Source organism: Pararge aegeria, chromosome 10 (genome assembly GCF_905163445.1).
Source record: "Pararge aegeria chromosome 10, ilParAegt1.1, whole genome shotgun sequence".
NCBI classification, from domain to species: Eukaryota; Metazoa; Arthropoda; class Insecta; order Lepidoptera; family Nymphalidae; genus Pararge; species Pararge aegeria.
The window spans coordinates 6,633,264-6,645,962 of NC_053189.1; the positions used below are offsets into that span (position 1 = coordinate 6,633,264).

The 12,699-nt window shown below is 36.8% G+C and overlaps 1 protein-coding gene across 2 annotated transcripts in view; it reads right to left on the reverse strand.

Annotated features, from left to right (window-relative positions):
* The window catches only part of LOC120626665 (cadherin-99C), a 175,915-nt gene that overhangs the window by 11,357 nt on the left and 151,859 nt on the right, over positions 1-12,699 (reverse strand). For both annotated transcript variants that reach the window (XM_039894276.1, XM_039894275.1), the window contains 14 exons: positions 12,319-12,537; positions 11,513-11,707; positions 10,834-10,971; positions 9,884-10,033; positions 9,169-9,283; positions 7,247-7,449; positions 6,280-6,420; positions 5,892-6,015; positions 4,645-4,805; positions 3,081-3,254; positions 2,475-2,684; positions 2,097-2,345; positions 1,247-1,342; positions 115-268 (listed from right to left, as the gene is read on the reverse strand). In XM_039894276.1, the coding sequence (XP_039750210.1) occupies positions 115-268; positions 1,247-1,342; positions 2,097-2,345; positions 2,475-2,684; positions 3,081-3,254; positions 4,645-4,805; positions 5,892-6,015; positions 6,280-6,420; positions 7,247-7,449; positions 9,169-9,283; positions 9,884-10,033; positions 10,834-10,971; positions 11,513-11,707; positions 12,319-12,537 (2,329 nt within the window). The remainder of the gene's footprint in view (positions 1-114; positions 269-1,246; positions 1,343-2,096; positions 2,346-2,474; positions 2,685-3,080; positions 3,255-4,644; positions 4,806-5,891; positions 6,016-6,279; positions 6,421-7,246; positions 7,450-9,168; positions 9,284-9,883; positions 10,034-10,833; positions 10,972-11,512; positions 11,708-12,318; positions 12,538-12,699) is intronic.

The following is a 12,699-nucleotide window of genomic DNA, read 5'->3' on the forward strand; positions in this document are numbered from 1 at the left end:
TATGCTCGTTGCGCTCCGAAACCGGAACACCCTCAGGAGATGTTGACTTTACATTGAATAATGGTTAAGATCTTACAATCCGTCAATGTTGCTGAAAGTTGACATAATAATTACCTTTCTGGGTAGCATCAGTGAGGAGACACTTCAATGGAGTGTCTCGCGAATGCTTTTTCTTGTTCCAAATAGGTAATGTCCTTACAAGCGTGCCGTTCGGGGAGTTTTCGGCAACGTGCTCTGTGTAAACTGTGTCAGGGAATCCAAGTCTCACCTGTAAAACAATATATAAATGACGTAGAGTTAACTTATTCATTTCTCTCTACAACCTTACTTGCTTGCAAACAGGATTTTTATTACAATTGCGTATAAGTAGAATTGGAAGATTGAAATTGCACTTCACTTTTGTCCTCAATACAAGATTATATATTAATTATATGCTCGCAAAAGTGGAGTCGCTTTCGCACATCGAAATACGATATCGACGAGGCAAGATTTATTTAATGACACTCGATTTAGAGTTGAAAATTCTGTGCTACAGATTTGTATTTCACAAACAAGCCAAAAGCAATAACTGTTTAATTTTAAACCAATTTGATCTTTAAACCATTGTTTTACAGTTCTGTTTTACTTTGATGTTCCAGCGTTCGATACTCGAAGGGTTCTTCTCATTAGAAAAAGGTCAGTGCCATTAGTATAAGTTTTCTATGCTTATTATCGTAGTAGTTCTCGAACATTTACGAGTAAGTACTGTAAATATGACTACAACAAATTAATGGAAATACCATTAGCATGTTTAAGCATAAATTCGTCTTCAGCCAACAGTCCTGGCAAAACGTTTATAAAAATAAAAAACACAATCGGTCAGTATAAAGAATTCTTAAGTCTAACTTAAGATATATTAGGTTAATTTCACTGTGACGTTGTAGTGTAGATACGTGAAATTGTGTGCTCCACTAACGTGCAAAAAATTAGCTTAGCTCATGGTTAAACTGAATAAGGCAATCTTATTGGTCGGTTACACACATATCCTAAAACGAAACCGGGCTTATGTCAAGGTTCTCATCATCATCATATCAACCAATTACCGGCCCACTACAGGGCACGGGTCTCCTCCCACAATGAGAACGGTTTAGGCCGTAGTCCACCACGGTTGCCCAGTGTAGATCGGTAAACTAACTAAGGAAATCTAATTCAAACATTCCGAGCAACAAAGCTTGAATAAGAAGCCCATAGTACACGTTACACTTACATCGGGTGGCACTATAGCTGAATGGCTGACGTAAACTGTGAGGCTCATCACTGAAGACATCACAGGATCGCCCTGATCGTAAGCTTGTATGTCAACCTGAAAGTAAAATAAAATCAGTAAACCTACATTCGCGTCTCTATTTTTGTTACAGGCAGTTTAAGTGGATAAGGAGCTGTTTGTGACAGAGCTTGACCTTGGAAATACTATCGCCACGCTTATTCCTGCCACAAAGCAGCATTGTTGCAATGCTGTTTCGGTGTTCGGTTGTGAAGGGCGTGGTTGCTGGTGTGTCATTACACAGGCACATTAGGATTGACACGTACGCCTCAGTTTGATAGGCGCATAGAGGCACTTTGGGAAGTGCGACTTTAATGGTGTGCGAAGAGTTACTCTGGGTATAGCAGCTCAGAAATGAATTCTAAGAAACTTTTGTACGGCAAAAAAAATACTTATTTCTGCGATTTCAATAAATTATAATAAATTACCAAATTACACTTTATCTCTCCATAACTTCAACGTTGTAATGAAGGCTTTTATGAAAGCCCTATAGTAACATATAGTTATAAGAACGATAAAAGAAATGTGTTTGAACAATTAAATGGTTTCCGTATAAGTACGTTCTTCTAAAATATCAAAATAATGTAAGTAGTGATAGTCATAAACTTCTTTATAATAAAATACCGAATGGCATTTTGGAGATCTAAAAATAATGTTATGACATTTTAGGCCTCAGTATTGTTACGCTGTTGGTACTTAACAGTTTTCTTTTCTTCGATTTGATTCTTAAATAGGTACATGATGAAAAACCTATTGTACTAAGGTCAGAAATGTTAAAAGTGAAAGCACTTACGGTATATTCACTATCGGTTTCCTTCCTCAAATCGTCCCGTACTTTAACAGCACCAGTATCTGGTTCCACGTGAAAGTATTTAGATGCTTTGCCCCTACCGGCCAGCGCGTATCTGATCCTATTATTAGGGGCGGTGGCATCGGCGTCTGCCGCTACGACGGTTTCGACCAAACTCCCAATCGATGATGTGTCTTCTATTGTTACGGGACGCACGGCCGAGGTGAAAATAGGTGCGTTGTCGTTTTTGTCCTTGAAACGTTTAAGTTAATTAGAAATCAACTCATAAATGACAAAAGGCAATACTTAACATGTCTAGGTCATCACCTTTTAATGACTTAGGTCCTAGACAACAATAGCCCAAAATTTAGAAATACTTACATCTACCAGTACTTCCACAGTAGTAGTAGCTCCACTTCCCGGCTCGTTATTTTCCTCGGTGCCAACAACCAACTCATGTCTTGCACTTATCTCTCTATCCAGAGGTTGTAGTGTTCTTATTAAACCAGACTTGCGATCTATAGAGAACAGATCGGTGTCTCCCTTGATTATTGTGTAAGTTACTTCTGGCATTGTATCTGGGTCTTCAGCCTGTGGAAAGTTGTTATATAATTAAAAAAAAACAAAGCTTAAAAAATAACATTAACTTAACATTTATCAAATCACGCCTTAAGCCCAAACTTCGAGAGAAAATACTTCTTGTTAAATTCATTATATAAAATCGTTTTGGAAAATATTGGTGTGAAGTATTTATGTATATTATTCATAAAAATGTACATCAGTCATTAGTACCAATAACTCTAGCTACGCTTACTTTGGGGCTAGATCGCGATGTGTGTATTGTCGTAGTATACTAATTTTTTATATTAGTTGTGGATATTGAACAATTGGACGGCATATATTATTTTAAATTTCTATCCTATAACTACTCTCTCTTTTTTTGTAAATGTTTTAGTTTTTATTATGAAGAAGACAGAAAAAACTTACGTGGACTTTAACAACAGGGTAATTGGGTGCATTCTCAGGCACGTGTACAGAGTATAAAGCCTGTGCGAATATAGGTTGTTCATCCGGAACGTCTTCTACTCTTACAGTGACAGATGCGGTGCCGAGGCGTTTATCTATTGCCCCGTCGGTTGCAGTCACTACGAATGCGTAGTCCTGAAAATTAAATGTGTTCTTACGCGGACGTTCTCAATCTACACCGAATCTATAAATGCGAAAGTTTGGATGGACATTCACGACTCTTTATACTCATTCACGACAGAACAGATCTGGATGAAATAGCACTGATATATATTATTAAAGATTTTAAACTTAGATTTTCGTGGTTAATCAACATTTCTTAAGCATAGATAAACGGGTACATACCACGATAATATTTAGAATTTGTCGATATTTCGACCCAGCTGCATGGATCGTGGTCACGACGGGACTCAAATTCAGAGTATCGTGGTATGTACCCGTTTATCTATGCTTAAGAAATGATATAGATTATATTCTGAAATAGCAGAAAAGCTGCTTTTTATCCCGGAAAAATGAACAGGATAGATTTGTTTTTATTTTTCACAGAGCATGATATCGACACGATTTTTTTGCACAGTAGTTGAGGGGAAAGAGAAAAGCGTCATCATCATCATCATATCAACCAATAGACGTCCACTGCTGGACATAAAAATTCCACGGTTTTGTGCCGCTTGAATCCATCGGCTACCTGCGACGCGCCTAATGTCGTCCGTCCACCTCGTCGGGGTTCGACCAACGCTGCGCTTACCAGTTCGGGGCTGCCATTCCAGCACCTTGGGAGCCTAACGTCCATCCCTTCTCCGAAGCATAGGCATGGCATATAAATCAAAATTTCCACTCGCTTATATGTTATTTTTAAAATAGCATTGTTTTAAAAGAAACACGTGAACAACGATTACAAGTACGAATATTATGTAATATTTCTAATTATTTTTTTACTAAATAAGGACATCTAAGTATATAAAAATTTCAACGACAAACCATTCAATAATACCAGCTAACTTGAGTTTATAGATCATTATTAATAGCGTTAGTGTTAGTTGCCGGAGGCGACGTTTTGTGGTTTCTGAGTAATGGCTGAAATTGTAAGGCTAAATTCCCTGAATTTAGCCTTACAATTTCAGCTCACTCTTTCACTAAAGTTGTCACCTTGTTGCTTTAACAGCATCTTCCTAACTAGGATATAATATTCTCATATTCCTAGGAATACCTAGATTCCTAAAACATGTAATGTCATTCTGATTATGTAATGAACACGTAAATTATGGTTGTAGTTAATTGAGACTGTATGTTTAAATTCGAAAAACTGATAGGGGCATAGAATCTGTCGGATATATCCAGAAATGCATTGAATATACTAACCTAACCCAACTTCGAAATGCGTGTACAAATAAAATGTATTCATAACTCATGCTTCATGCTTTTGAAGCGGGCGTTATCGATTTAGTACTCAAATTAAAAATCCCTCATCACGTAACAGTTGCATAAATAGCTATTAAAATTTTGATGTTTAGTTAAAACTTACCTTAGTATCTTCATAATCCAGCTCGGTGTTTGTGTTTATCATTCCGGTAGCGTTATCTATGTTGAAAGGTAGGTGGGAGGGTATACTGTAAGTGATCATTGCGTTCACTCCGTCATCTATATCGGTTGCGTGGACGTAGCCTACGTATTCACCTGATTTACCTACAATACACCAATAATTTATGTTTATTGAGACGTACATTAAGAAATTAAAAATATTATTTACTTTAACGGTGAAGGAAAACATGGTTCCCGATTTTTGACGTAAGTTTATTCTGCATTATTATAATTATTATTATTGAAATTTACATATTTAATTGCTTTAAGTTTATTAATAATTTATAATTTTTTTAGTTACCTTATAATAATCGTAATAAGACGAGATATAAAGTGTTCAAAATAGAAGCTCAGAAATAGGTATTTATAATATACCTAATGTATAAAAATAGCTAATAATTTGAAACTAAAATAACAGGAAGTAACATTTGATACTAATTCCGCTGCGCCAGCGTGGTGGTCTACGCTAGTACTGTACTAGCTCTAGTGGTAGCCTTACCCCTTCTCATTCTGAGAAGAGACCCATGCCCTCTATTGAGAAGGTAATGATTTGATAATGATGGTGATAATATTACAAAGATGTATATTTGTTTATTAATCATGTGTAATGCTTTTTTAAATTCCACTACAAGTTAGCCGTTGACTACAGTCTCACCTAATGGTAGCAGGCTAACCTGTTGAAGAGTTTGGCAGTTTTACCCATACATCTAATCGGTTTCAAATCTACTTGTGCATATTTTATATTTATAAACATATTACGTATATTTATTTAAATTATGAATGAATTTGTATCTATACATTTTGGTATTTATGTATATATTACAACGCTCTTGGCACTGTCCGTTCTTTTGCTGTACAGAAGTTTTGTCTACAGAGATTACCTGTAAGAGATTGCTTGCAGCAATAATACATTGTATTTTACTGTAAACATCTTACTGTTTCTTTTGCTGTATATTATACGTGCAATATTGTATTTTACTGTAAACTTCTTATTGTTTCTTTTGCTGTATATTATACGTGCAATAAAGTGTTTCTTCTTCTTCTTCTCATCGGTTTCTACGCGACATCGTACCGGAACGCTATATCGCTTAGCAGCACGTTTTTGTTGGTAGGGTGGTAACTAGCCACGGCCGAAGCCTCCCCAAAGCCACCAAGCCAAAAAGTAGAGTTAAGTAGAGACTAAAATATTACCTTCTTTAACTTGGAATGAATAGGAATCTTCATCGAACTTTGGATTATTATCGTTGATATCGGTAACTTTAATATTCACGGTGGCTGTCGTCGACAGCTTGCCAGGATCCTCGGCTCTTACCATCTGTAAAATTAAAGTAAATTAAAAACCCAAAAAGTTTTATTACATTCTTTCTATCGGTTGTTTGCTATCTACGATCGGCTCCACCACCGCACAACGATTTTCATGACATTTTGCACACACATATATGCTTGCATCCTGTAGATGGAAATTTCATAGTGTACCAAGGTAGGTACAGAAACATGTGTGTGCCCAACTCGCATTGAACTCCTATTTTGTGTCCTTCTGTAAATGGATTGAGTTTACGATGCATACGAGAAAACTTACCAACTGGTATCTCGTAAGAACTTCCCTATCGAGCCGTCTTATGACCGTAATAATGCCAGTGTTGGAACCAATGGCGAATTGCCGGAGGTCGTTCCCAGATGCGATGGAATATGTAACCGGTTCGTTCTCTGGATCTTTGGCCTGTAATTTAAAAAAATATATGTAAATTAAACCGCTTTTTGGTCGCGGCTTTGCTGTAAAGAATATACCTCTATACTGTACTGGGCAAGTCTCTATATACTGTACTGAGCTCCAAGTCTTCTACTAGGATACTTTTTGTCTTAGGAAATTAACGGTTCGATGACGATTTGTAAAATAAACGTAAAAAACGCGGACGAAGAACCGCGGGCATCAGCTTGTCACACGCGTTAGAAGTTATACTTCTTAGGCGTAACAAGATCAAAATCAAAAATGTTATCTTTCGCCTTATTCTAAGTTTGTGGAAAAAAAAGACAAACAATAAAAAAAAAGTTTTCAATACAATTAAAGTTTTATAATAACGCATTATCTAGTTAACTCATTACCTGAAAACCAAGTTTCACTTAACATTAAAATTTGAGATTTTTGTACAATTGGATCAATTACATCACTGGAATAAGCCCGCAGACTGACAATCAAAGGTGTACACAGTCAAGCCTTTTTTGTAGAACTAAAATGTAGCTAACTTCAGGGTGTCGGTTTTTTGTGACGGTTCGCATGCGCATCGTAAAAGTCTACTCTCATCATTATTCCCTAACACGCAGAAATAATAGACTAGAATGGAATAGAAAAACTTTATTGCTACACACAAGAAAAACACAAGAAGAACAGTAATAGTACTTAGAGCTGGGGTGGAAAGGCAGCCTTATCACTAAAAGTGATCTTTTAAAAGAAGTATAACTTAAATAAAATTGGCGGAGTAACGCCGCTGTAGAAACATGCAACTATAAGAATTTAGCACGTGACGAAGATATTTGGTCAAACTTACAGTAACAGTGGTGACAGTGGAGTTAATAGCAGCCCCCTCTGACACCGGCGCGTAGTAATCTCTCGAAGAGAACTGCGGGGGTCGCGTGTTTGGCCCCGGCGCTACCATCAGCTCAACTATTCCTTGAGAACTCAAGCCCTTAGCGTCTGTTGCTCTTATTGTCACACTGTATTGTTCACCCGCTTGTAGGCGACCCGTGCTGGCTGTAGGACAAAAACTTGTTAATAAATAATACAATTAATGCGAATTTCCGTGCGGGATGGATATCGACATAACATCGTAATCAGTATCAATACTCTAGACACTCTTTTTTTTTTTGTATACTTTATTGCATAAGTAAAAATACACTGTACAAAGTACGAACTCAATGCTAAGCATTCTGTACCAATCTTGGGTTACTTTAAAAACTTGTCCTTAAAATATGTATGTATGTATATTATATATAAGAAATGGTGGGTACTAAATTAAATAATATTGCATAATATTTTAGCTTTCATGTCCTTTCAATATTGAACATTTAAGGGAAAACGAAGTGTAGTACAGACAATATATGTAAACGAAATTCCAAAAATTCAAAAATTGCTAGAGCCCTTGCACACAGAAACAGTTTTGGTGTTCAGCTAAAAACGCAAACACCGTCTAAATATTTCATTAATTTGCACACATAATCAAAAATTGTTGCTTTGTGTTGGTCAAGATACATCCAGCTTCAGAGTAAACTGACTTTTAGTTAGTTGTTTTAGAGTTTGAGTTTCTTCGGAAATCTACATGCAATGCACAAACATGTTTACAAGTCCAGCTACGATTGCCGTGCGCTGAACCCCTAAAAAAACACCCAAAAAAAGTGACAAACCATGCAAGATCATGCGAGAAAATCTCTAAAGTACCATTTATGTGTTTCTATTTGTGCAATAACGCTCGCATGCTTATTTTTGACGGGGTGATAGCCCAGTGGGTAAGAGCTCGACTTCACTTTCGTGGGGCCAAGTTCGAATCCCAGCACGCACCTCATACCTTTCTAAGATTTGTGCGTTTTAATTAATTAAAACATCACTTCCTTCAACAACAATGTCCTATATAAAGTTTTCAAAGGTGTGTGGAGTCTGGTGGACTACGGCCTTGACCCCTTCTGATTGTGTCAGAAGACCCGTGCCCTGTAGACAGCCGGTAATGGGTTCCTATGATGATGCTTATTTTTAATGAGTTACTTTACCGCGCGCTTAACCCTGTCCCCTCTGCGTTGCTAAGTGTAAGCAGAAGCGGTCAATCAACTCAGTAAACACTAACAGAAAAAAATCTCTCACTAACCGGATATTAGATTATATCTTCCAGAATTCACACAGATATTTTAAAGATATTTAAAAGTTAGGTTAAAGGGAATTAAATCGCTAGTATTACCCAGGACTAGCGGTCAAATTTTCCGCGTTCCAAGCCTGGTCTCCAGTACGGAGTACAATAATTTACTCATAAATATACTATAAAATAATACAATAATATTACTCATTGTATATTCATAAATATATTCATGAGTTATCTTAGTACAAGCCACGATAACTTTGGGGCTAGATGGCGATGTGTGTATTGTCGTAATATATTTATTTATTTAGATGCGTTTGGTCAGGACTATCTTAAGCAACTATTCCGCAGTCTATATCTTCTAGAAATACACGTGTCAAATAGTACGACTTTATAGTAAATTTGGAAAAAAAATCGAATTTATATTTATGTTTTAGTGCCATGTTATAGTTCTCGCCACGTAAGCTAAAACTGCGCAGCGTTTCATTGTATATGAGTCAAAAACAAAGCAGTAATAAAGTATATAATGCTTTTCACTCTGCCTAAGATGTTCTGCCCAGAATCAGCCTATGTGGCGCGTACTATTCCATGGTAAGTGCAAAAAAACGGTGCTTGGTGCAACTCACATATAACACCAGTGGTGGGGTCAATAGTGAACTTATTGCCACCGTTGTTAGATACGTGGTAAATGCTGTACGAAATACGCGCGTTCTCACCCTCGTCGATATCTGTCGCTTCCACCTGGAATAAAAATGTTACTAAATTATATGGAGTGTATTAAACACTGATTATAATGATACCTTAGTACTTTTGGTGGAGATTACGATGGATAAATGTAATTACAATTTTTTTTTAAGTATATATAGACTAGCGCTTAACTGCAATCACACCTGATAGTAAGTGACGATGCAGCTTAAAATGGGGCGCGCTTGTCTAAAAGATGCAAAGAAAGAAGCAAAAGTCAAAGTCAAAGTTTAATAGTAGGTAAAATGGATAGTCCAAGATCCAATGAGAGTTCATCTTTTTAGCTTAACTTCCTTTAAAAACACGCTATACTTTTTATATTTGAGGTTGCAACTTTCAAGGTCGTCATATTTTCGTCAACTTACTTTTACCAATACGTAACTCAAGGCGAGGTTGTAAAAGAAGTGCCCAGAGGCGATGACTAAGGTGGACACAAAGGTACAATGTGTAGCTCAGATTATCTAGCCATGTAAATCTATTGAGCAGGAATATCTCTGTCAGGAGTCTATAAACTGTAAGTTAGACAATGTGCTTTGCTTCCTTCAGAACAACTCTCTGCATGTGTAAAATATATATTTTAATATGGTCAATAATTACCTTATAAACAGCAGTAGGTTCTAAACTAGCAGGTACAGTGATAGGTTGTGTCTTTGGTATAACCGGAGCGTTGTCGTTTTGGTCCAGAAGCTTTACTGCCAATGAATATGGCGCAGAGGCCGCACCACCGTTTACTTCACGGGCGACCACCTGAAATTTAAGTTAGTTTATTAAAACAATAGAATATTGTTTTAGTTGAAGTAGTTTTTTGCAGACGCCAAATTGACATCACTAATACGTAACTCAATGGAAATGCTTTGTTGGACTGTTAGCGAAGATTGGAAGTATAAATGGTTATGATACAAATGCCATCTGGACACCAGAAAGTAGGAAATTATCAAATATTCTGTTCAGTTAATCCATACCGTGGATATCGTGTGTCAAAAGTAAACGTGACGTCCCAAAAACACTTTTAACACTTTCGGCGAATATAAAAAGCTATCAATATTTATAAAATACTAGCTGTCCCGCCGAACTTCGTACCGCGCATAATTTTTTTTTTTTTTATGAATGTTATTAGTTTAATACTTATTATCCTATTCCGGTCTAAGAGGAATCCAAAAAATCAAATATCATAAAAATTTGTTCAGCCCATCTTGAGTTATAAATGGTGTAACTGACTTTTTATGACAACTCACACGGGAACGCTGTCGAACGGGATAAACACTATCCTATGTCCGTCTCCTGGCTCTAATTGAGTTATAAATAGTGTAACTAACACGACTTTCTTTTATATATATATATATATAGATAGATAGTATATGTAATTTAAAATTAAATATTTGGGACTCTATCGACGCTATCTAGGAAATAGTCGCATACAAACATACGACAATTGTCGAAATCATACCATTTGAATAACTGGTCCATAATATCAAGTTTACGGACGAAGCACCCTTTTTGTTGTTTTGTCTGTTGTCTTAATAAAAACATATTTATGGAATACTTACTTGGAATCTGAATTTGCCAGTGTTCGGAGCATCGCGATCCAATGTATCGTCTGCCACTATGAGATAGCCATCTTTGTCGATATCAAAGAAGTTCGTTGTCAACTCAAATTTGTATTTCGGTATGGGATCACCTGGCCCCTGAGAGCATAAATTTCGAGTTCCAACAAATATAAAAATACAAGGTGAATTTGCGCATAGTCGCAATACCTACTGCCAGGATTGGTTTCTCGATCATCAATCTTTTTATTAAATAACTTTATTTTCAAGTATTTTTTCTCATTCTGCCACTAATAACATAATGCTGCAAAAATCTTAGCAACTGCATGATACTGAAAATAGGAGCCTTTGACGATAATTTTCGGCAGGTACGAGTAGCGCACCAGCTTCAAAAGATACAGTTTGAGGAAAACATAGTTTTAGATTACTTTTATATCCTCCATCAAGCATGATAAATTAATATGAGTATTTCCAAATATTGGATACCCTCAGTACGGAATAAAAGACAAGATATGCGAAATTTTATAGGTTGACCTTGATATCAAACACTTTTCATCCTGATCAAAATTGATCCAAGTCGATAACGCGATAGGGCCTAATTTGGCTTTCCTCTAACTGTAGTTTTCTCCCTAATGCTTTTACCCCACTATTCTATGCACGGAAAAAACAACAATGTTCTTACCAAATCAGGGTCCGAAACGCTCAATTTTATAGGTTGTCCTTGAAGATCCAGCACTTTAGTTCCTTTTGGTGAATTCTCCTCGACCTGGCCTTCGTCTAATGATGCGGCTACTACAGGTGGACTGGCGTCCACTGGACGCACTGTGATCGTTAGCTTGGCGGTTGTAAAGCGTTTCGCTTCAGACACCTCTTCCGCCTGTAATTCAGGGTTATTTTGATTACTTTAAAATTACATGTACTTGAAATGCACGTTCTTTATTGACGATTACAGTAACCGCAGTTTAAGGTTAAAATATTCAACTTGCTTTAACGGTGAAGGAAAACATAGTAAGGAAACCTGCATGCGTCCACAACTTTCTCAAAGGTGTGTGAAGTGTCTACAAACTTGTACGTGCCCAGGGTGGTGGACAACGACCTAAACCCTTCTGATTCTGAGACGAGACCCGTGCTTGTAGCGGGCCTGTAATGGGTTGATAATGATGAAAGACGAAATTCTTTTATTAAAATAATATAATACAAGGTAATTTTTAAGATTAAGTTATAAACAACGTTAGATTTCCGTTTGCGATATACAGATAAGATAAGAGCCTTTGTATATAATATGTCAGGGGTGTGAACAAGTTGCTGTGGTTTGGATTCCGAGGCCGTGAGAGGAGAAAAAGGGCAACCAATTTGACGTGCTCTTTCCTTGGGAATTCTTCATGTAACCTCATAACATCAGTAACACTATATTTTTTCTCAGCAGTTTCCAAGGTCAAGTAATGCTTTTGCACCTTAAGAAAGTTACGCGTACAATTAATATCTAACCTTGACTATCAGTTGGAACTTCTTAGCTATACTGGTATCCACAGGCACCAACTGCCTGACAGCTCCAGTATTTGCATCAATATCGAAGTAAGTGCTCCAGGACTCTGGCTCCCCACTCTCTATGCTGTATTTGATGCGGGCATCAAGTGTGTCCATGTCCACAGCTTGAATTTTGTCGGGCTCTATTGTTAAGATTCCTGCGAGAACGCCGCCGTTTACCTGAAAAGGAAAGGTTAACATTGATAAGTATATTTTTCTAAGATTAGAATTTAACAGTACCAGAATAAATGTTATTGTATATCTGTTAAGAGTTAAAGATTCTTTACATTTTTGGACTGGATAAATTCTGATTTCTGAGGATTTTTGGACTCCTAGATAAAT